Source organism: Choloepus didactylus, chromosome 4 (genome assembly GCF_015220235.1).
Source record: "Choloepus didactylus isolate mChoDid1 chromosome 4, mChoDid1.pri, whole genome shotgun sequence".
In the NCBI taxonomy this organism is placed as follows: Eukaryota; Metazoa; Chordata; class Mammalia; order Pilosa; family Megalonychidae; genus Choloepus; species Choloepus didactylus.
The window spans coordinates 15,070,767-15,095,111 of NC_051310.1; the positions used below are offsets into that span (position 1 = coordinate 15,070,767).

General features: G+C 53.2%; 1 protein-coding gene across 1 annotated transcript in view; it reads left to right on the top strand.

The window, feature by feature from the left end:
• The first annotated feature begins 202 nt into the window (after positions 1-202).
• ITPK1 (inositol-tetrakisphosphate 1-kinase) overlaps positions 203-24,345 on the top strand; it is a 176,694-nt gene continuing 152,551 nt past the window's right edge. The window contains exons 1-2 of the mRNA XM_037832023.1: positions 203-333; positions 843-1,073. Coding sequence (XP_037687951.1) covers positions 979-1,073 — 95 coding nt within the window. The 5' untranslated portion in view covers positions 203-333; positions 843-978. The remainder of the gene's footprint in view (positions 334-842; positions 1,074-24,345) is intronic.

A 24,345-nucleotide genomic window follows, 5' to 3' on the forward strand; every position in this document is an offset into this window, starting at 1 on the left:
ACCACTTGGCAAGGCCGCCCGAAATCCAGTCCTGCGCCCTCCACCCCTCCAGCTCCACAGCCCCGGCCCCCGACACAAACAAGCACCCCACAACCAGCCAGAACCGGGAAGGCGCGGCGCCTTTAAGAGGCGGCGGCCGGCGCTGCCCCCTGGCGGCCGGCGCGGGCGCGCTTCCTCCGCCGCCCCGCGGGGTCCAGCGGGCCGGCCGGCCGGGTCAGCGCGGCGGCGGGGCCGGGCTGGGCTTGAGCGCGGGCGCTGGCCGCCGCCGTTCTCTGCGGGCCGCGCGCGAGGCCGCCGAGGAGGAGGAGGAGGAGGAGGAAGTGGCGGCGGCGGGTGAGGATGGCGGGCGGCGCCGAGCGCGGGCAGGGCAGGGAGTGCAGGCCGCCGCGTGCGCCCCGCCGGGGTCCGAGCGCGCCGGGGAGGGCTTGCGCCCGGCTCGGAACCGCCGAACGCGCAGCGCGGGGCTTGGGGGGTGGGGACGGCGAGGGAGGAGAGAGGAAGGAGGAGGAGGAAAGGGAGGAGGAGGAGGAGGGAAGCAGGGCTTGGGGGCGGGCGCGGGGGCTGAGCTGCCGCTGCCGCCCGCCTTTTCCTCGGCGGCCGCCGGAGGGCGTGTTGCTCGGGCTGGGGCGGGGGCCTCGCCGGGCGCCGCCTGGGCGGGGACAGCCGGCCTCCTGTCCGCCCTGGCCGGGTCGGCGAAGTTGCGGGCCGCCGAACCCCGCGGGCGTCCGGGCGGCGGGGGCGTGGGCGGCGGCGCGGGCGGCCCCACCGTGGCGGCAGCCAGTGGCGTTCCTCGCTGAGCGCCGCTCCCTCCTCCGGGCCGTCCTCCCCGCCCCTCCCGGCAGGACTGCGCGCCCGGAGCCCCGTTCCGCGTCCCCGCCGCCGGGAGGAGGTACCCGCACGCTCGCGGCGCGCTTCAGGGCGCCAGCTCGGCCTGTGGGCGATTTCCTCCGGACCCGAGCTCCTCGCCCGAGGAGGAAGATGCAGACCTTTCTGAAAGGGAAGAGAGTTGGCTACTGGCTGAGCGAGAAGAAAATCAAGAAGCTGAATTTCCAGGCCTTCGCCGAGCTGTGCAGGTAAGGAGGGAGGGGGCGCTGGCACCCGGGGAGCCCCGGCCTGAACCTCGGTTCCGCCTGGGCGGTTGTTTGGGGAGGTTGGAGCAAAACGGGAAGATGGGGCGCTGCGGGGTCCTGAGTCCGAGTAGCCAGGGGGGCGCTGTGGTGTGTTTCGAGAGAAGCGGTAGCCGATAGAGGCGTTGTGGCGTGGACCAGGGCTCCTAGGTGCACTGCGACCCCCGGTAGGGAGGCCCCCCCGCTGCGGTGGGAGCGCTGCTAAAGGTTAGGAAAGCCTCGCTGTTTGTCAGTGGCTTGAGGTTACTTTGGGGCGCGAGTGATTTCTTTCCTCCGTCCTTTCGCTTTAGTGGAGAGGGGCACCGACCTTTATTGACTGCCTCCCCTGTGCCCCGCACATTTGGTTCTTGAAGCTGTCGTGTCGTGCCCCTGTGTTCAGCCTAATTGAAGCGGGTGGCGGTCCGTTGGCATGAACGTGGTGATTTGCTGTCTCATTAGAGCCTGATAGCGGGCTCGTGAATTGGTGGAGATGATAATTCTGGGCCATGCGTCCCAGAAGGGGCACCGAGGCGCGGGGAGGTGAGGGACCTGCTCACAGCTAGGGAGTGGCTGGTGTAAATGCATGTGGGATAGAATGACCTTCTGCTCCCCCCTCCCCCCGTGCTGGCCCCAAACGGTGGAGATTCCGGATGTTTAATAGGAGCACATTCTTCATAAATTGCAGAAGCAGAGAGGCTGGGTTTAGGTGTGCCTTGCCTTGCCTTGTGCCACAACTGTGGCTTTGCCTCCCAGAGGCTGTTAGTTGAATCCTGTTCCAAATGAAAGTCTGTAAGAGAATCCAGCTCTTGAAATCCTTCTGGAAAGTTCAGGCAGAAACCTGTTATTATGTAGTGCCTCTCATTGGTAGATTTGATTTTTTGAACATGGGCCCCACTTGCATTTTTGTCCCTATTGCGTCCCAGACATCTTGATGAATTGGACAGTTGGGTTTCTTTATCCCTGGAGTGTGGGAGTGAGTGGCCCGTCTGCGCTGGCATGGGCAGGCAGGCCTGGCACCACCTCTGTGGCCCTCGCCCATGCTGGCGGCCTGCTTCTCCTCTGCTCCATGCATGCCCCACAGGCGCTTCTCTCGCCCAGTTGGAGGGGCGTGCCTTAACATAAAGTAGGCTCTGATTCTGTATCCCTGGGTGTGGGGATGGAGTTGGCTGCCTTCTCCCAGGCCTGCTTCTCAATGAGAAAGCTTTTCATGGTCAGGAGGGAGTGCAGAGTGGTCCTGGGATTCACAAGGAAATCAGGAGGAACGTGCAGCCAGAGCTTTGTAAACGGGTCTGAGGGTTTTTGGAACATTCAAAAAGGACACTTGAATAATGTACCTCAGATTCACACACTTGTGGAAGAAGCATGGACCCTGAAGACATTTGGTGAAGCCTCTTTGGCATGATGCCAGGACCTTGAAGTCCAGTTCTGGTGTAAGACACTGGAGCTCCCCCTGCAGTCATATAAGTCCTGGGAAACCCCAGTAATGCCTTGCTCCCTTTTTACAGATTTCTGTCTTATTTGTGTCATCTTGTGTCTGCAGCTAAAGCCTGAGGCTTGTCATCAGGTTGGTATGTTTTGCTCAGTATTTAGGAGATATAACAATCCTAGCTGAGTCCTCAAGCTGGACTTGCAGATGTGCTTTTACCTCCTTATGGAGCCCCCTGCCCTTAAAGAGGGGCAAGAGGGGCTATTTCAGGGCAAGCGAGGTGTTAGCTTGTTGGGGGCTGAGCCTTAGTTTCTCCAAAAGGGTTGTCTTGCACAGTGTTGTTCCCTTCTTCTGGCCAAAATATTGGCTACCAAGAGATGGCAGAGAGCATCTGGGTCATTCTAGAAGTCTAGGAAGCCCATTCGGTTTTTTTCATTAGGGAAGCTTTAGCTCTTTTGTCACTCGGACTTAAGAATGGAAAGAACACACCAAGAGTTTTGCTGTTTCTCTTTTATTGCTTTCAGGGCAGTGCCCCCTGGCGGCCGCATTTTCACACTGGGTGCAAAATGCTCCGACAGTTGAGCTGGTGCCTTTGCTGCTGTTTGTTTGGTAGGAAAGCGGGTAGGATTTTAGTGGCCATCAAGGCATGCTGGATGGGGCTTTGGCATGTTTTCGACATTGAGAATCTAGGGGTGATGAATTGCCTGTGAATTCCCTAATGAAAAAGTACAGAGATGTATGAAAATGACAGGCTGCTCTCCTCTGAATGTTTGGGGACAGCGTCAGTGCCAGAGAGGATGACCTGAACGGACGGTGATGAGTTGCTCAGTTGAATATCAAGCCTTGTAAAAATCTCAGAGCAGGAAGGGATGTTGGAGACCATCTCGTCCAGCCCCTTTGTTTTTACAGATGGAAAAACAGGCACGAGAGGGGCAACCTGGATACTTTTGCTCCTTTCGTTTAACTGCTGGACAGGATCCAACCTGGAGACCTTGAGACCTGTGTAGAAAGCCAGCCCTTTCTCCTGGGGTACCATCGGCAGTCACTCACTCACTTGTTTACCTTCCCAGTGGCCCAGCTGCTGCCATTTTGTGGACACTTCCCTTGCAAGGCTGAGGCTGCCCTGAGTGTAATGACTGTGCCTTCTCCTCTGAGGGGGTGTGGCAGATTGGGGCATCTTAGGTGGCTGGAGCCAGGTCCTGGGAAGTGCCCCACCTACCTGGACACTTTGCGTGGGCATCATGGCCAACCCTTCAAATTGTGTGCCGTGATGGGACAGGACCTCTGGCTAGTCAAAGATGGGCCTTTGCCTCAGCTTGGATGTTAGTGGTATTTTGTGCTCCTCTCATTCCCCTCGGGTCCTCTCCCTCCCCACTGGACACCAGCCTGGCTGTCTTCTTTGCCCCTCCCACTTTTCTTCCCCTGCCCATAACCCTGGAGCAGTGGGTCAGCTCCCTCACACCCTCTTTGTGGCTCTTCCAAGATGCCAAGAAGAAGGAACTGAAGAGGGGGAGGAAAGAAATAAAGCTGTTAGTTGGAAACACTGGGCAATTTCTTTCACCTTTTTTTTTTTTTTTTTTTCCCCAGCTCTTCACAGTGCCCCGTTTGGGAATGCCGGCTGAGCCAGGTTTCCTTTGTTCAGTGTTTTCTGTGTCTCTCCTCCGACTCCTTCTTGCCCTCCCATTCTTCTTTTTCTGTGGCTGAACTGGTGATGCAGGAGGTGGTAAAGAAGTGCTTGATTTTGTGAAGCATTTTGGTATAAAATTTGGATGCGCCTCTGTCCATCTCTACTATACCGACTGACTTTTTTATGAGATGCTTCTGGGGACCTCATTTAATCGTCCCAGTAGCCCAGGGTTGGAGGGATGGGGAAACTGAGGCTCGGGAGTATTGGGGACTTACTTGCCACTTGGCACGGCCAGACCAGGGCTGCCGTGAGCTCTATCCCAAGGCCTTTCCACCTGAGGATGCGGCTTCCTTGTTTCCTGAGTGTCTCTGTTTTACCCAGGGTGGGGGGCTTCCTGGAGGTTCCAGAAGCTGAAGATTGGGTGTGAGGACCTCATCCTTGAGAATCTTGGAGGCCAGATTGGGCAGTCTTGGCTCACAGGAGATGTGTGTGTGGAGCAATCTCAGACAGTTTGATCAACTTGCCCTCTCGTGTCAGCGCAGCTCCCCCAGAAGCAGCCGAGGCGTGGTGGTCACTGATGCTCACTTTTCTTGAGCCCCTTCTGGAGCCCAGGCCTGGTGAGGGGCGTGTTGGGTGTGCTACGGGGTAGACTCTCTGCCGTCCTGGAGCTGGGAGTTTGGTGTTAACAGTCAACTGGCCTGGGGGGCATGCAGTGAGCGTGTAGGGTGTTGGTGGGGAGACATTTCTTCCTTTAAAAGGGGGTCATCTCGGAAGTCCCTTTCTGCTGGGATGGCTTAGCATTCTGGACTGGAATTCTGAAGATTCTAGGGCAGGGAGGAAAGGGGATCTTGTTCCAAGATTAAGTGATACTGGTGTGTGGGTGGGTATTTTCATTTGTTTGTTTCTTTTAATGTCTGGATTTGGCACCATATTGGGGTGTGGGGGCGGGAGGGGGTGCGGACTTAGGTTTCCTTTGCAGCTGTGCACCAGGAATATCCATAACCCAGCCTTGCAGACAAGTCTTTCTACCAGCCTCCAAGGGAATAAACCAGAAGTAAAGTGAGAGAAACTCTCCATCTGGACGCTGGCAGTCTCTTGAGAAGAAAGCCTGGGTTCCAGGCTTAGCTGCTGCTCTGACTACCCATGGGACTCTGGGCATGTTACTTAACCCCTCTGTGCCTCAGTTTCCTCATCTGTCAATGAGGATAATAGCAGTACTTAGGTTGTGGTGAGGATCTGATGGGTTTCTGTGCTGGAGATGTGAAGCACTTAGAATAGTGCCTGGAGCTGTGTCTGTGTTTACTGTCACTGTTGATTTTTCTTGCCGCTGTTATTTTTTTTGTTCTTGGGGAATGGGGGAGTGGGTTTCTGCCCCCGAATGACTCTATTTAGGGACCTTTGGCATTTGTAGATTAAGCGTTCTTGGTTCTGACAGTTTGTGAGCAGCTCTGTGGGATGCCAATGGTTATTTTGCTGGGGCGTGGGTTTGTGGATTTGCAGCTGGTGGGCCTGGACATGACTAAGGAGGGGGCGCTGTCCTGTCTGGTGGCCTTTTGATCACAGCTGGGCTCTGTTCTCCTTTAACACCTGGCCCCATTTGAATCTTGCATCACCCCCGGGAGGCGGGTGTGCTGCCCCACCCATGTCATGGATGGGGAAACTGAGGAAATTATGTGAATGGGATGCAAGGTGATTCTTTTTTTTTTCAGTTTTGGAGATTCAGGAAGAGTTTGGGCTGGCTTTTCTAAAAATGCCGAGTTTCCGTTAGTGAGTGTATTACAATTATTAGCAAACATTTATTTATTTAATGTTTATGTTTTTTTGTCTTTCTAAATATTTAATACGTACATATGGTAAAAAAAAAAAAAAAATTGGGAGGACTCAAAGTATTCATGAAAAGTCAGTCAGTTGCCTCTGTCTTCCTGAGTCCCAGGTACTGCAGCTACTGTTGGCAGTCTGGCTCTTTTGGATAAATGCAGACACATGTGCATGCACCTCTCTCCATACACACTGGTTCTGTCGTGGCTCGTTTCACCTAACACTGTGCCTTGGAGAAATTCCACATAGTTGCTTCATTTGGAGACAGCTCTTTATCACTTGCCTCATTTTTTGGTAATGGCTGTGTGGTCCAGGCCATTACAGCGATGGACCATGTCTTTTTCCTCGTGGACCGTAGGCTGCTTCCTGTCTTTGGCTGGTGGGGGCAATGCCACCATGAGTGGCCCGCCCATTGTCTGGGTGCATGTGGCTAGCTGAATCAGAGTGCTGGGGCAAAGGGCATGTGCCTTTTACTTTTTCGTGGAAGTTCTGAAGCTTCTTTTACAGAGGAGACCCCAGGCTTCCCATCCAGTGACAACGAATAGGAAGGCTCTTTACCCACACTCTCCTGTGACTCAACACATAAGTGGCCCTTTGGATTTGGGTGTTTTTTACTGTGCTGGAGATTGCAGAGCTCATGTTGTCAAGAGCCAGCCACATACCCGGCTGGCACTGGGCAGAGCTGCAGCTCCCGCACGACGGGCTCAGTGCCTCTCTGTTTCTGCCCATCCAGCCCTCCTGCCTCCACTGATTATTTCTCCCACATGGTCTAACAGATTTTGGACATTCAGCAAATACTCAGTGAAGTGCCTCGTGAATGCAATTCCTGAATAGTTGGATGTAAATAGGGTTTCTGTTTCCCTTCATATTTTGAATTCAGCTGGTAAGCTAGCTTTTTGAAGCAATGCTATGGCAACTGCTTCTTAAAAAAGTAATATTCATTTTAGAAAGCACATAATCATTCAGGAGCTCTTCACCTATTTCCTTCCCTGGCAGAGGCAAGGTCTTAAACATTTCCGCCTTCCTGCATGAATTGGGCCTAACTGGCCTTTTCACCCCTCCTGGCCCCTGGAAAGCCTGCCTGGGTGTGTGGCCTTGCTTTAGGGAGAGCCTCGACGTTGGTGGCTTGTCCAAGGTCACACCTTGGGGATGTGGCTGGGGACCTTGCCCCTCTCTCTACCCAGTGTCTCCTCCCTGCAGGCTGAAGTCTACTTTCAAATGGGCACTTGTGAATGAGGGTGGCTATTGGAACAGGCCTGGTCCTTGCCATTGGGCTGTTTAAATTGCCCTTGGCTTTGTCTTGCCTGCTCACTGCCTCCTGCAGAAAGCAGCTGCCCTTTGTGGCCTGTGCCTCCCCAGTGGGGCCTCCAGGCTTGTTTCTGTAGGCCCATCATTGGCCCTGTGCCAGGCGGAGGGTTGGCAGCTTCAAGAGTACGTCCCCCCTACCCACCCAGCCTGCTTTTGGGGCTCAGGGGCAAGATCTGTCACCGGCTGTGAAGATTAGAGACTCACCCCCATGAGGGAGTTCCAGACCCTGCCCACTCCACCCCCATGTCCTTTGGCAACAGGGCCACCCTGTGGGTGCTGGGGCCCATCCCTGTGGGTGCTGGGTGCCTGCCCTAGGTGGGCAGGAACTGCCCTGCCTTCTTAATTACTCTTGGTGTTCCCGGGAGCGTGGGCTGGCAGAGCCCTCCACAGTGGACTCTGCCAAGTGCCAGCTGCCCCTGGAGGGGGAAACAGGCCAAAGTCCCTTCCAAGGGCAGCTTCTGGGAGATGTGTTTTTTTTTTTACCCTTTCACTTAGAATATTCAACACATAGTGATCCCTGGCTGCTGAGCTTGTTTCTTTTTCTCTGAACTTGCTTGTTGTCTGTTTATTGTCCCTTTCCCCATTAAAAAGCTGGTTCTGTAAAGTTTTGTTCCCTGCTGAAACCCAGTGCCTGTAACAGTGCCCATAGTAGGAGCTCAGAAGTGTCTGTTAGGGGGTGGGCAAATGGATATGCAAACTGGCCCATTTTTGAAGCTTTTTCCATGCCCCTGGGGCTCAAGCAAAGCCAACCGTGGCTCCTCCAGAATGCTCTGGGCCAGGAGGGAAACCCCAGGGTGGGGGAGATTGGGGTGGAGTGTGGAGCAAGGGGGTGAGTCCCTGGTCCAGGAGGAGCTTGTCGTCGGCTTTACCCATTCATTGTTTTATTCACTCCGCAAATCCTGAGCATCTGTCCTGGCCAGGTCCTTGTGCACCCGGGGGAGAGGGACAGCAAACTAACACACAGATGCCTTTAAAATACTGCAAGGTAGAATTAGAGCCCTGCCCAGATCATGCAAACCGGGGCTCAGCGGGGGTGGCTGGATCACTTCAGCTCTCTGTGGTCAGAGAAGGCCTCTGCAGGAGGTGACGTTTAACTGACAGGGCCCAGACCTCTCTTCTCTGGGAGCGGAAAGATGGACAGTGTGCACTCCTGGAGGCTGCTCCTCCTGGCCTGCCCCTGGCTTCGTGTGCACCGAGGGGAACTGTCTGGGGAAGGGCAGGCAGCTCAGGGCATAACTTGCGGCCAGTTTTCACTGCAGACGGGGTCCTTTCAGAGCCCTCTTCCCCTAGTGGAATGATGAAGGGGGCCAGGTGGGTGGCTCTGGGACCCTCCTCCCAGCCCAGGCCACAGGTGCGGTCTGGGGTCCCAGCGACAGGAGGACAAACGCTCCTGACTGGTCCAGCCCAGTCTAGTCTTTTGTATTTAGGAAATTAGCAATTCTGGGCATTGGAGGGTTTGTGTCTGTAGGGGTGGGGAGGGGAGATCTTATCCTCCTTGTAGGCCTTGGGTCCGCTGACGTTTCCAGAAGCTCTGGTTAGGCCTGGGGTACCAAGTGGGGTGGGGATGGAAGCCGCACCTGAAGCTTGTCCTCTCCAGCAGTCTTGACCATTGTTTGCTGAACTTGCCCAACAAAAGAAGCGCCTGGGTACTAGTCAAAAATACACCTTCTGAGCACCCCTTCCTCCCAGTAAAATAATTCCTAGAGAAGGGACAGGGAAGGAGGAGCCTGGGAATCTCCTTTTTTTTTTTTTTTTTTTTTTTTTTAACAAGACCGTATATATTTTACAGAAAATACAATATGTTTTTGGCTGACACTTCCCTAACCTCAGAAGTCGGACCTTGGTGCAACACAATAAAAGAACTGTTTGCCAGTATATGTCACCAAGGATTACATTGGAAATATACATATAGTCAATCTTTCAAATCACAAAAAGAAATGTAACTAAAGAGAGCCCCCTAAACCTTTTTTTTTTACATGCATCGCTTTTTTTCAATGTGAAAAGAAAATGACCAAACATCTGTCATAACACCCATATTATCAGGTAACATACTGATATTAAATTCAGAATTGACCTGTGGATCTCAGGGAATCTCCTTTTAACAAGTGCCTCGATGAGTCTTACTATCAGGCACTTCTGGGAAATTGGAATTGTCCTTTCCCCAACATGATCCTGTTTGGGGAAACACGGAGTTGAAACCAGCTGACTCGGACTCTTTACCTCAGGGCTTCTCAGGGACTTAGTTGCTCTCCAGGAGGGTGTCTGCAAGGTTAGGGTCCCAGGCTGATCTGTCTAGAGAGCCCCTTTGTGGGAGGATTGACTCGTGGGGCTTGTGTTCCTTGGAACACACTCTGGGGAACTCTCATCTGGCACAGCCATCTGATACCTCGTCAGAGACTCACTGGACGGGCAGCACGTGGTCTGCTGGTTGTGGTCTGCTGGTTGCTGCCTTTTGGGAAAATCCCCTCCCTCCTGTTTATAAATGTCTTGCCTCCGGCTGCTGATTTGCAATGGAATGTATTTAAAGGTGGATCCCGAGGCCTGAGAGGAGCTAGTTTTTGCACAGGAGAGCATTGCTGGGGACTGGACCAACCTGATGTGGCACTGATTATCAGGGCCAGGCCCAGTCAGGCAGCCGAAGGCAGGCAGCTTACCCTGCAGACTCAGTGACTTCTCGTCAACAGTCCCTGCAGGCCAGTGGGCAGGCCAGCCTGAGGCCACTTCAGAAAAAGCAGGCCTTTGCAGGCACTCTGGGTGCGGGAGTACCACCTCCAACTGGGAGGCCAGGGCTTGTGGCTTATTCTGGAGGTCAGCTATGTACCTGCAGGAAACCCGCCACATGCCTGGAGGAGGCCCGCCAAGTGCCTGAGGGAAGTCCTTCATGTTTTTCAAGGCACATGTTGATGTTCCCCATGCAAAAGGGCCTCCCCCTTAAGTTAGCAGATGGCACAAGATTTCAGAGGATAGTGAGAAACTACTGCTGGCCAGGCGCTGGCCAGGTCCCTATTGCAGATATGAAATCTACCTTCAGGATGGATGTGGCGTCTCCATTTGCTAGGTGAGAACATTCAGGCCCAGGGAGAGGGGAAGTGACTTTCCGCTGAGCTGGGATTCACCCTCAGGGCTGGTGGTTTCCAGCCTGCCAGGTCACCTTTGCCCTGCATTTAATGGCACAGTGATTCAAGCACCATTGTGTTGATACCCAGTTTCAAAAGAAAATCAAGGCGTTTTTTCCTGGGTATGCTCTGTGTGCAGTTATTGGGCCCAGAGGTGTCGTAGGTGGTGAAGATCACAGTGAACTCAGACATGAAACTTGCCCAACTTGCTACATGTGACCGGGCAGTCATTCTCCTCCCTCCTCCATCTGTCAGGTGGGTGTAGTTCCCCCACTTCTGAGGTCTGTTGAACACAGTGGGTGCTCAGTAAATGATGGAATTGCTCCTTCCCCCGTAAGAGGCCTCCTGCCATGACTTTTTGCCCCCCCCCAGGCCCGGGGACTCTGACACAGGCAGCTGTCCACTCCTGCCCTGGCATTTACTGGTGGGGGAAGGGGTCTCTTGTCAGGAACTAGGACATGTCTGTGGTCTCCTGGTGAGCTCACTGTTTCCTGGGAGGGTCTGGGGTGGTAGGTGAGGGTGCAGGGAGTTTCACTTTCATTTCTGCCTCACACCCTCCTTCCATCTGACCATCGTGGGTGGGTGTGGAGATGTGGCAACATTGGGGCCCTGCCCACAACCTGGGCACTTGTCCTAGGGCAGGCTCCTGGGCCCCCCTCTGGAATGACCCAGGGGTGGGGCACAAGCATCATTCTGTCAAACATTCGTGCAGTGCCTGCTGCCTACTGGGCACTCTTGGGTCCTGGGGATAGATACGGCAGTGAACACCACAGAGCCCCCTCTGGCCCCAGAGACAGCCCTTTTAGGTGGTCCTTGAGCCACCGAAGGGCTCTTCCCCCAGTCCGGGCTGGGTCCTGTGGAGGGGAGGTTGGTGGGAGGGGGTGCAGGTTGTGTAGGATTTTTGCCCGTTCTCTGAAGGACAGTGGGGGAGCCCTGGGAAGGGAGGGAGGCATCCTGGCATGTGCGTGGGTGCTTGTGAGTCCCTAGGGTGCTGGTTCCAGAAGGCTTGGCTCTTGCTCATCACAGTTCTGGGTTTGTGGTCTTCTTTATGAGGAGTGTTCAATGATGCGGACTGTTTGGTTTCTCTCTGGGTGAAATCTCTTCTTCACCCTGCATCCCTGTCCTTCTTACAGGTGAGGACACAAAGGCTCAGAGAAGATGCAGTTGGCCCAGAGTTGCTCGCAGATGGAGCAACTTGCATTTGAACCTCCGCTTTGCTAATGCTAAAGCTTACTTTCTTTAAGATTTTATGAATTCTTAAAGTCATAAAGCCATTTTGAGATCCTTGAAGAGAAAAGCACTCCTGGCCGTTCCATCAGAGACCTGTTGCTGCCTCCCTGTGGGCAAGGCCTGGGCAGGGGCATTGGGGTCCTGTAGAAAGGAAGGCATTCTGCTTCTGGCACAGTCAGCCCCTGGCACCCTTATCCTCACTCTGATAGCCCTGAGTACAAGCCAGCCTGTGGCCTGGGCACAAAGAGGTTCAGGTGCCCTGTCACCTGGTTGCTCGCTGCTGAAGCTGAACCTCAAGGAGGTCCAGGCCCAAGCCTCTAAAAGGCCCCTTCCAAGGCCTTTGTCTCTAAATAGAGAAGTGCTCTTGCTGGCGAGGAACGTGCCAGTTCTCTTGGGGAGACTGATGGTGGCTGCCCCTGGTGCTCAGGGGACAGTGAGATCCCCCTCCAAGAGCATACATTAGCCTTTGCATGAGATGGCAAAGTCATTCCTGCACTGCGTTATTTAAGTAGCCTGAAAACAGTTTAGCCCGAGAAGTAATAGTAGCTCTGGTTTATTGAGCTCTGCTATGTGGCTGGCACTTACAAAGCTCAGTCCTAGGATCCCATTTTACATGTAGAAACTGAGGCTCCGTGAGGGAAAGTGACCTTCTTGGAGTTTCATAGCTGGTCACTCCCGGGCAGAAGTGAACTTTCCTTTGTGTGACACTGAAGCCCATGCTCTTGACTGTTACAGAGGTTTTTCTCTTTTTGAATGAAGGCAGAGGATGGCTTCCCTCTTGTCTGAGGTCTTCTCCAACCAGCCACCCTCAGTGCCCCATAGTTCACTCACTTTTCTTTTTTTCCTCTTCAATTTCAATGGGATGCATTGCTCACCTGGAGGGTGCCCGGAAGTTCAGTTGCTGACTCAGGGTCTAGAGGTGTTGACCCCCAAAGAGCCCAGGGAGGCTAACGCTGGGCCTGCCCGGGACCCTGCCACGGGCCAGCAGTTGCCACTGGTCTTGTGGATGCCGAATTTGGGCTGCCCAGTTTGTGACATGCTCTGTTCACACGGCCGTGGGCTCAGGCAGATACCCAGGCTTAGGGTGAACCCAGCATCCTCACTGCCACTCCCTCCTTGGCATGCTCCTTTCCGCTCTGAGCCAGTGTGGATGAGGCCGCGTGGCCCCCTCCTCTGTTAAAACTGCCACTCACGCCCTGTCCTGGGGATCACCTTGGGGACCTTGGAGCTTCCTCCACTGAAGCTGCTGACACGGCCTAGAGGGTTTAGAAGCTCCTTGGAAAGATCCCCATAGTCTGGGAGGATTTGTGGAATATTATCATTGGGCAAACCCTCAGTCTCAAAGGGAGGGATGCCATGAAAGGTCTTAGAGGTCAGGAGTAGAAATTTGGAGGCCTCATGCTGCATTTCTGGCTGTGTGACTGGACAGTGACCTAACCTCTCAATTTCTGCATCTAAAATGGAAATTTTAGTACTGTTACGGTTTGCTAATGCTGCCATTATGCAAAATACCAGAAATGGATGGCTTTTTTAAAGGGAGTTTATTTGGTTACAAATTTAGAGTTTGAAGGCCATGAAAATGTCCTAATTAAGGCATCAGCACAAGTATCCCTTCACCAAAGGAAGGCCAGTGGCATCTGGAAGACTTCTTTTAGCTGGGAAGGCACGTGGCTGGTGTCGGCTGATCTTGGGTTGTGTTCTAGCTCCTCTCTAAGCTCCTCTGCATTCTTCAAAATGTTGCTCTTGGGGTGTTTTGTCCTCTCTTCGCTTCTCTGGAGTAAACCCTGGGCTCTAGCATCTCCAGAGTGTCAGCAAAAGTCTGCTTTCAGTGCCCGTCTCCAAAATTCTCTCCAAAACGTCCCTTTCAGCTGCTCTGAGGTCCTTCTGTTTGTGAGCTCTTTTATAGGACTCCAGTGATTAAATCAAGACCCACCCTGAATGGGCGGGGTCCATATCTCCATGGAAATAATTCAGTCAAACATTTCACCCACAGTTGATTGGGTCACATCTCCATGGAATCACTCAATCAAAGGATTCCAACCCAGTCAACCCTAATCCGTCTGTCCCCACAAGATTGCATCAAAGAACATGGCATTTTGGGGGACATAATGCATCCAAACCAATGCACAGGTACCAGTGTGCAGGATAGTTTTGCAGATTGGGTGAGCTAATGCAGGTCAAGTCCTTTCATGGTGCCTGACCCCTTGGGAAGCTCTCAGTAGCTGTTACTAACGTTAAGGTCGGCCAGTAAGGTGGAGCTGACCACTGGGTGTTGGGCCCAGTTGCAGGGAGCTTATGCGTGAGCACCCATCCCTGGGGAAGAAGCTGGGCAAGCTGAGGATTAGAGTTGCCAAGGCTTCCTGGTAGGGAGGGACGTGTGGCTGGGTCCCTGGTGAGGTCATGGAGTCAGAGATGGGACTGGAACCCCCTCTCAGCCTCTTCACGGGCACGTGACCCTGGGTGGGTGACCCAGTGTGTTTCTGCACCTCTCTGGGCCTTCATTTCCTTGTTGGGAGGAGTTGGCCTTGTTCCTGGGTGCAGGAGGGTCCCAGCCCACACGAACCTCTCTTCTGTCTCGTGCAGCCAGTGGCCATCTCTGTTAACTTGTAGTCACAGCCCCTGTGTCAGACAGGTGACGTCAGCGTGCCTCAGGGCGAAGTGCTGAGAGTCATCATCCTAGGGGAGTCATTTTCCAAAACCTTTGAGCTGGAGGGGTCTTGGCGGATTAGGACTTGGCACCCAGAGCGGCCCCGCCTCGCAGACCCATGCACACAGTGATTGGGGTGCCCTGTGCCCCTGCCACACAGTCTGAGGTGGGCAGGGCGGGTCCCCAGATGGAAGCTGGGAGACTGTTCCCTGAAGATGGTGGGATGGAGTTGGGCAGCAGGGGTGGGGAGATGGAGACACTCCCTGGTTCTGAGTCTCCAGTGAGCAGTGGGTGTGAGGGTGGAGGCTGCTCTCTGCGAGCCTTCAGCTGAGGTCCAGTGTGGCAGAGACCCGGGAAAGGGGTTTGCACTGTCTCCGGAGATGGCTGAGCCAGGACCAACTGCTCCCCCACTGAAGGCTGGGTCCCTGGTCTGGTTGCTCGGCCACCCAGAGGCGGGCAGATCTGGTACACTCTGGGTCCTGAGGTCAGGCAGGCCGGGCACCCTGCAGAAGGGTCTCAGGCCACCCTGCCCTGTGGGGTGGGGAAAGGCTGCCCTGGGTTCAGGGTGAAGGCTGATGTTTCCCTGCCCTTCCGTAGCTGTTGGAACCTTGGTGTTTTGACACCAAAGTATTTCAGAGTGAAACAGTCATGTGTTATGTAAACACACAGCCTGTTGCTGTTTGGCCCTGTCCTGCTCGGGGAGAGTTTAGGGATCTTTCCACCAGGAGACTGGAGGACTTGGCAGCTGTGAGCTGTTGGATTGGGGGTTTGTTGGAGCTGGAGGGGAGCACTGAGAGCCTCGGTCTTGCCCTGGGGAGCACTGGTCCAGGGGGGGCCAGAACCAGGACACAGCTCAGATATGCAAAGCCAGGTCCTGATCCCTTCCCCTATCCTAGCAAGCCTGGTGGGAGCTGCAGGGATTTCCACGTGGAAAGGGGAGGAGGTGAACCGCGAGTGGGGGGGGGGGGCGGGGCACAAACCCAGGCCTTGCCACACCTGGAGGAGCCAGCGGCTGGCCTCTGGGAGGACCTGCTCAGAACCCCCTATCCTAGATTGCGTAGTCCCCTGCAGGTGTCGCCACTTGGGTGTCCCTGGATTCTCAGCGGCTGATGGGTTCCCCGATGGCATGGCGCTTGAGTACAGCTAGGTAGAGGCTGTGCTGGTGGAAAGCGGGGGAAGGGGAGGCTGCTTCAGGCAGCTTCCCCTTTGCTTTGGGCTGCAGGGACAGGAAGGCTGGCTGACATGGGCCAGCCCCAGCGTAGCTTCTCAGACCACACTCTGCACTGCTTAGCTGTGTGGCTTTGCATGGGAGCCCCTGTGTGAGGGCGTGAAGCTGAGGGCCCCCAGCTCAGGGGCCCTGTGGAACTAGTTTGTGACCCCTGTTTCCAGTTGTCCTGGTGGAACTGCAGTTTGGACCCTAGCCGTGCAGTGGGACACTGAAGAACCCAGGGTGGGTACCCAAGTGGGCATTTCTGTTCATCAGCTCATAAAAGGAGAGCACTGGAAGACAAGAGACCAGGCTTAAGAAGGTGACTCTTTTTCCTTCGGTGACTTGGCCATGGAAAATTCCACACCATCTCTTTTGGGCAGGTTCATGACGGACTTGTGGACAGTACTAAAAAAACCGTTGTTGAAAGTGATAACCTACACAATCAAAAACGAAAATCTCACCAAGGGAAGCACAGTGAAAAGCCAGTCTCCCTCACGCTGGCCCCCAAGCCCCAAGGCAGCCATGCTGCCACCTTCTTGCATGTTCTTTTGGACACGTGCTGCACTCATATGGGCAGGCATGTAAGCACACGTGTGCACACCTGCACACTCACTCCACACACATGTGCACACACAGCCCTCCCTTCTTTGTGTCTGCACAAACGCTGGCCCATTACTCATGCTCTTCTACATTTTATTTTTTTTATGTAATGACACTTATTAATTTAATAAAGCTTATTATTCAATGATTCTGTGGCTATGCTGACTTTGGACCATCAGTGTCCCAGACATAGTGAATGTGGCTTCACCCTTCAGTTCTATTACAAGCTCAGGCTTGGGAAAGACTCCTTGTCAGTCTCTTCTGGGGGTCTGGGCCTGCTGAGGGCTAGGGTCTTCCCTGCCCCCCTGCAATGGGGATGTGTGGGAACAAGCTGGGACCTACGGAGAGCTGAAGGGAGCTCTATGCAAGTGGCAAACCCCCACCCCCACCCCCACCCCGTCGTCCTCAGCCCTGGCCCCCAGTGCAGGCTCTGCTGGGCAAGGAGGCTGCCCCATGTGCTGGCCTGTGCCCGCTGGTCTGCTGACCTCGGGCAGGCAAGCAGCTTCTTGGTTCCGAGCAGCCTCACTTTCTTCATCTGTAAAATGGAGCACCAGTACCCAGTTGTCAGGTGGTTCTGGGGGATCAGGAGATGAGGTCTGAATTGGTGGAGGTGGTTTCTGGGATGTTAATGGATGCTCTGATTATAATTTGTTCTCCCCCTAAAACAATTTTCTTTTCCTGACCAAACACTGGGTGTCATCTGAAGGAAGGGGCTGCTGGTGCAATCCCTTAAACGGGGAAGGCCTGGTCTTGGGGGCTCCCCTCACCCAGTGTTCCTCCCTGCCTTCCTGCCAGCTGCAGGGGATCCAGGAGCTTGGAGAGGTGGGCGAGGGGCTCTCTACAGTCCGGCTCCTCTTGTGGCCTCCAGCAAGGTCCCCCTGACTCCCCTCCCAGCCCACATGCTTCTGGGAAGGGCCCTCCACCAGCCCCAGCCCTGCTCGCACACTGAGCTCCAGCTGAGGGGAATGAGAGGCTGTTGTCTTTTTCCTGCTTTTTTTTGGTCCTCTGCAAAGACAATTTAATATCGTGAAAGCAAACTTTGAAGAGACAAACCATCCTCATGCCCCCCCCGCCACGTCTGTTTCCTTTTTGTACATTCTCTTCCCTTTTTGCATCTAACATTCATAGAGCTGAAATCATTGTAGGTGGAGCCGTTTGATTTCTGCTTCCTGCACGTAGGCACGTAGCATTGCAGTATAAACACATTCCATGTTTCCACAGTCTTGATCTTTTATAAATTCGATTTTTGTTACCTTTTTTAAAATTTCCAACATACGCAAATGAACAGTGAAATGAACAATCCATCCTTGCAGTACCAAGTGTTAACCATTATCAACATATGGCTAAACTTGTTTTGTTTATTTCCCTCATATCGTTTTGAAGCAAATCCCAGATATATGATTTCATATGTAAATACTTTAGCATGATAAGAAATGTCCTAATACTAATATCACATCTGAAGATAAAATACAACGGAGAATGGTCATTTTAAGTTAGTACAGAATAGTTTCATTGAATGTCTGTGCTGTAATTATTAAGCTGTAATCCTATTGTTGAATATTTAGATTGTTTCTAGTTTTATTATTGGCACAGATAATGCTGCATCAGACATCTTTGTGAATATAAAGTTATCCTTCTTTTTCTGATTCCATTCTGGGTAAGGTGGAGTTTTATCAGCTGTTGCTGAATAACAGCCACCCCAAAACTTAGTGGTTTTAAGCCGGAGCCATTTTTTGGGTCTTAATCCTTTGGGTTGGCCGATTTAGGCTGGCTTGCCTGTGTGCTCCTGGTCTTGGCTGGTCTCCCTCGGGACCTGCCCCTCCACCACCTCTGGCACCTCCTGGGCAAAAGGAGGTGCCCATTCTCGAGTAGACCCCGTAAGGACTGAGTGCCCAGCCATTGTTCCAAGAGCTTTCCTGAGTACCCACTCTGGGCGCAGCTCAAGCCAGGCGTGGAGGAGATGAAGGGAGGGATGAGGCTAGGCTGGCCGTCCAGAGCTTGGCGTTGGCTTAAGGAGAGGCGGCACCTGTGGGTGACTGAGGGCGGGAGCCTGCCGGGAGCGACAGCCAGCGTGGTGGTGTGGTGGGGGTCCTTGCCCCTGGGTTTGGGGCCTGGCACCACCACCCCACCTCACACTCTGTGATGAGCTGTGGTTTCCTGAACAGGAAGAGGAGGAGGTTGGAATAGAGGAGCCCCTAAATTCTGGAACAGGGAAAGCCCCTGGGATTACCAGCAGGAACTGGGGTGACTATCTGGCCAGGACTCCCTCGCACCCTCTCCCATGCTGCCGGGTGCCTGTGTCGCTTCTGGGTCACTGCTTCACCCACAGTCTCCTGTCGTCGGCCTGCTTTTGCGGAGTTCCACGGGGACAGCCCCTGCACCCCCAGCAGAGCCATCTGTCTATGGCCATCTGTTGGCAGTTCTCCATGCCTGGCCTCCCGGTGAGGGTGGGAGAGCACCGGGGACCAGGATGGACAAGGCCCTGTCCTCTTGGAGCCTTTGCGCGGTTTGGGGATTGGGGTGGGCAATAAAAATGCAAACTGGTGAGTAAAAGGGGTAATTTCGGTGGGATCAGGAAATGAAATGTGCTGAGGTGACAGCGGTGATGGAAGGAGTCCAGGGGACTGGCCGAGGATGGTCAGGGACAACCTTTCCAAGGGAGGGACTCGGGCGGAGACCTGGCGGGTCAGAAGGGCTGTGGAAAGCGCTGGGGTGGAGCACCCCAGGCAGAGGGGCGGCAAGTGCAGAGGCCCTGGGGCGCCTGCCAGCGACTGGGGTGTGGGGTGCAGCAGGGAGGGAGTGTGGTAGACAGGCAGCAGGGTCAGGTTCTTCAGGGCTTCCAGGCCCTGGTGTGCAGTTTGAGTTTAATCCTATGTGAGAGAGGAGGGCAAAGTCCCCATCCAATTATCCCGCAAAATAGTCCTTGAACACTGACGACTCTTTAAGAAGCTTTGGGCAGCATTCTCTAATGCTGGGGCTGTGGGCCAGCCGCCCGGGCCCTGTCGGTATGGATTATCCTCTGATGACCAAAGTTAAAGGAAAAGCCTTGCTCTGCACGTCGTTGGCGGGTGATGGCCTGCGTGTGTGGTCCTGCTGGGTGGACATACCCAAGGGGGCCCGGGGACACCTCTGTACAGCCAGGCAGCCCAGGCTGGGGTGGGTTTAAGCCATTTCCCTTCCCTTCAGCTCCCTGCCAGACCACCAGGAAGGTGGCTTGGAATAGGAGACACCTGGGCTTCGATCCTTGCTTCTGCCATTTTCCAGCTCCATGGTTTGGGGCAAGTCATTGAGCCCTGAGCCTCAGTGTCACCATTTGTAGAATAAACAAAGCACCACTCAACTCTCAGGGTCGATGTGTCCGTGAGATAAGTATCAAGTTCCAAAGTTCCGTGCCTGCCACATTTATTTGTGAATTTATTTACAAATGTTATAGATGTCTCCTGCGGGGTCCTTACTACACTGTAGATGGTGGTTTTGTCGGGATGGTGGCCGTGGCATTCTTTAGGTGGTGCTGGGTGACTGGGTTAGACGTGGTGCTAGGTGCTAGGGACGCAGATATCCCCACACCCCAGGCTTGGTTGGGAGAAGCATCGAAGGCTAGACTAGACTAGTTTTGTTCAGGTGACTGTGGTGCTGGTAGGAGTTTCTCTGGGAAGATTCAGGAAGGCTTCATCTGGGAGGTGACCTTTGAGCTGCGTATCTGAGGGTCAGAGGAGCTCGCTTGGCAGGCAGGGACCTGCAGGTGTGGAGGTGTGACGCATGCTCGCCGGGCGGTCAGGAGCACCACATCCCTTCGTGGTCGGGGATGATAACAGTGCCCACCTTCTAGGGCTGGTGAGATGTGCCAGGCGCTGGGTGTTCCCTTGGCTGTCACGTTGATAAGACCATGTCTCGTCACCTGGCTCCTGCGGGCTGCATCCAGCCGACAGGCTCTTGTTGACCTGCTGTAGGGTGGTGTGCGGCTTGGCACCCCAGGGCAGCTCTGGTTTTCACGGGATGGGAGTTTGGCTGGCCTGGGTGGCACCGGCCAAGACCACACCTTGCCCCGCTGGATTGCCCCACAGGCTCTGCCCATTGCTGAGGGGCTGGGGATGGGGGACAGAGAGGGGGACTTTGCTGGCTTGATCATAGGGCATGGCACCCTCTGGAGTTGGGCTTGTGCCTCTGTGGGCATCTGAATTAATGATCTAGTAAGAGGATTGTCAGCAGGCATTAGGAAGGCTGACTGGTTATTTTGCTCCAGAAGCTAAAACTTGTGAGGTTGGGTGGTTGTGGGAGATGTGTAAATGCATGTAAGTGTTACTTTTTTATTTAATTAATTATTTTTTAAATTTTTGAGCTAATATAAAGTTATTTAAATAGAGAACACAGTCATACAATTCAAATCAAAAGACAGAAAAGGATTTATAGTGAACAGGGTCTTTCCTTAGCTGTGTCCCTTCACCCCTGGTTTCTGCTCTGGAACTGTTCCTAGTTTCTTATCCTTCCTTGCCAGCATGTACATGTGTGTTACAAAGATCCATAAATATGTGTGTGCATACATACATACATATGTATTTATTTGAAAGTTGCTTTTTTAAATTGACCCATGTCCAGGTAAATCCAAATACTTTTCATAGTTGACTGTGGCTCAGGGTTTCTCAGCTGTTGTACTCTTGACATCTTGGGCCGGATCATTCTGTGTTGTAGGGGCTCTGTCTTGTGCATCGTAGGGTGCTTAGGTGCATCCCTGGCTTCTGCCGCAGCCAAAAATGTCTCTAGGTTTTGCCAAATGTCTCCTGGGGGCAGGAGTGCCTGGGTTGAGAACCACTGCTTCCAGAGGTCCACTTGACAAGTGATTTCTTTCTTGTTCCCAGCCTGCCTTCGTTGCTGACCTGTGTGGAAGGCAGCTCGCCATCCCCTCCCTGCTTGGCGGTGTGTTTGTGGTGCTTGGGTCTGGGAGTTGAGGGGCCTGGCTCTCCTGTCCCCTTGTCGGGGTCCTGAGCCTCTCCTTTTACCTCTCTGAACTACGGTTTCCTCATCTTTGCAATGGGCTGTGATGGCCCCTCTTCGTGTGCTGGTGCCAGCGTGTGTCTCTCCAGCACGGGTCTCATCATGGGTGCCTGGGGACAGTTTGCTAATTTCTCCTTGACCCTCCCCAAGACCTCAGACAAGTCCCATTCAGTTCTGGGCCTTGGTTCTCTCGTTTGTAAAAGGGGAGAACCCTGTGAGATGGAGCCTCGAGCACAAAGGCCACCCAGCCAGGGCCCGGATGTTCTAAAATCTCAAACCCAGAGTCTGAAGAAGGGTGTGTGCCCAGGGCGGGGAGGGCTGGGTTGCAGTCCGACGTCTGAGTGCACACTCGTCCGTCTGCCCTGCCCAGCAGGTGGCATCCTGGGGAGCCCAGAGTGGCACTTTCCACTGCCCCCCAAGCCCAGCAGGGACCCAGTGAGATTTGGACTTGCACAGAGCTGGGTTTGCATCCCTGCTCTTCTGCCCACTAGCCGAATCATCACGTGGCCTCTGAGCTTCAGCTTCCGCATCCAGAGAGGGTCGTGGTCACATTGAAAGGTCGTACACCTGTGCCAGACACGGTTCGGTCCTCCCAACAGCGCCACGAGCTTCCTACCACCACCACGCCCATTTTACCAATGGGAAAACTGAGGCCCAGAGTAACGCACCTGTCTCCAGTGGGCGTGCAGTGAATGAGGCTGTCCTCGTTATTATTCTGCAAGTGCTCTTGGGATTTCAATGTGGACATCAAAGATCCTAAAGATTAAAAAAGAGAGCAAGTGAGAGAAAGAAAGAGGATGTGCCTCGTGCCTTCCTGGGCAGGCCCCTGGCAGATGTGGAGGAGAGCGAGGCGCCGTGTGTGTCGTTGGCTCTGTGTTGGGTTTCCTGGCCGGTGCTCTCCCTGGGCATTTGGAAGCACTTCTCTGGGAGCCGTCTGGCCCTGGCGCCTTGGTTGGCTTTGTTATTTTTTGCCTTCAGGGGCCCGAGCGATCTGTGCCGATAGGAAACATTCATCGGGCTGACGTTATAATTACACTGCAAGGGACACTCGAAATTATATCGGCGTTTGGGAAGCTAATTTTAAAGAACGTTTTCCCTCTGTAATTATACGCAATCAGCCAGCCAGCGTTATGGGGGATTCTCGTTTTCCCTCCTCAGCTGAGAGACCATCTGCTTTTCTCTTCCTGCCTTCTCTTCCAGCTTGCAGGCAGCCACCTCCCCGGGAGAGGAACCACCAGCTCTTGGCTGCTTCGAGTCCCAGATGAAACTTTTTCATGGTTATTGTCAGAGGGCAAGGGAGAGGAGACGTGAGATTGATGCCAAGCTACTGGGTGGAAGGTGGTGTCGGTTTTCAAGATTGAGGCACAGGCTGATGGAGAAGGTGATGGAGTATGATGCTTTGGTTTGGACGTTATAGTAGCCAGCCGGGACTCTTTTGGATGCAAGGGATATAAAACCCAATTCAGATGAACTTAAACAAAAAGGAGAGAGTAGCCGAACTGGCACATGAACAGCAGCACCCCAGGGCCCTGAGACTTGCCTCCTGCCTCTCTACCCCCTCGTCAGCTGATGGAATCTTTTTTCTGGTTCTTTGGCCACTCTGGACTCTTCACTACCACGGGACCTTTGCATGTGATGATCCTGCCGCTTGGCAGCCTCTTCGCCACTCCTCGCATGACTGACCCCTCCTCAGTCTTTAGTTCTTCGCTTTAAACACCACCTCCTCAGAGCGGCTTTCCGTGACCACCCCATCCAAGCAGCCCCCGTCCCCAGCCCCGTGGCACACAGCACTGTACGCATTTCAGTCGTCTGTCTGCTTGTTTGCCTTCCCCTCTAGCATGTAAGCTCCTGTGGACGGGAACCCTGCTGTCATTTTGACTCCAGTGTCCCCAGCACTCGAAACGATGCTCATAGTAGGTGCTCAGTAAGTCTGCAGGAAATGAATGAATGGCAAGAATGCCTTGGGCAGAGAGGCAGGGTGCAAGAAAGCAAGTCATCAGGGAGAATTCGATTTAAGAAGACGCCTGCTCCCTCCCACCCCCGCCCCTTGCAAATTGGGCTCATTCCTCTGTATCTTGAGTTACTGTCCTGGCTTTGAAGATTATTCCTAGACAGTTGTCCAGCAGATCGGCATTCCAAATCAGGTGTGGGGGTGGATGTTTGAGAGGTTTTTTTCCTCCCAACAGGGGAGGGAACAAAATAGGCTTTTTGTGTTGTCCTTTGTTAAGGAGAAATTCAATTCAGAAGTGGACACCATTTGCGGAGACTTCCAGGTCATGGAGTTTTTCTTTCTTTCTTTCTTTTTTTATTGTGGTAGAATATACAAAATGTAAAATTTACCATTTTAACTATTTCTAATTGGATACAGTAGCATTAAGCACATTGACGATGTTATGTAACCATCACCACTTTTTCCAGAACATTTTCATCACCCCAAACAGAAACTCTACCCACTGAAGCGATAATTCCCCCTTCCCCACTACGCCCGGCGCCTGGTAACCTCTAAGCTGCTTTTCTGTCTCTGAATTTGCTGATTCCAGGTATTTCATCTAAGTAGAATCATAGGATATCTGTCCCTTCGGGTCTGGCTTATTCCGCTCAGCATTGTGTTTTCAGGGTTTATCCGTGTCATAGCATGTATCAGAACACCTTCTTTTTTATGGCTGAAGTCCACTGTATGCATAGACCACCTTTTGTTTCTCCATTCATCCATTGATAGGCACGGGTTGTTTTCACCTTTTGGCCACTGTAAATATGCTGCTGTGAACAGTGGCATACAAGTGTCTGTTTGAATCCCTGCTTTTATTTCTTTTGAATATTTATCTGCAAGGGGATTTGCCGGGTCAAATGGTAATTTTATGTTTAACATTTTGAGAAACCGCCAAACTTTTCCACAGCAGCTGTACCATTTTATATTCCTGCCAGCAATCCATGAAGGTTTCAATTTCTCCACATCCTCGCCAACCCTTGTTATTTTCTGTTTTTCTTGTTAATAGCCAAGTAGCCCTCCTAGTGAGTATGAAGTGGTATCTCATGTGGATTTGATTTGCCTTTCCTTAATGCTGATGATGTTGAGAATCTTTTCATGTGCTTATTGGCCATGTGTATGTCTTCTTTGGAGAACTGTCTATTTTCCCATTTTTTGATTGTTCTTTTGTTGTTGTTGAATTGTAGGAGTTCCATATATGTTCTGGATATTAATCCCTTATCAGATACATAATTTGCAAATATTTTCTCCCATTCTTTGTGTTTTCTTTTCACTTTC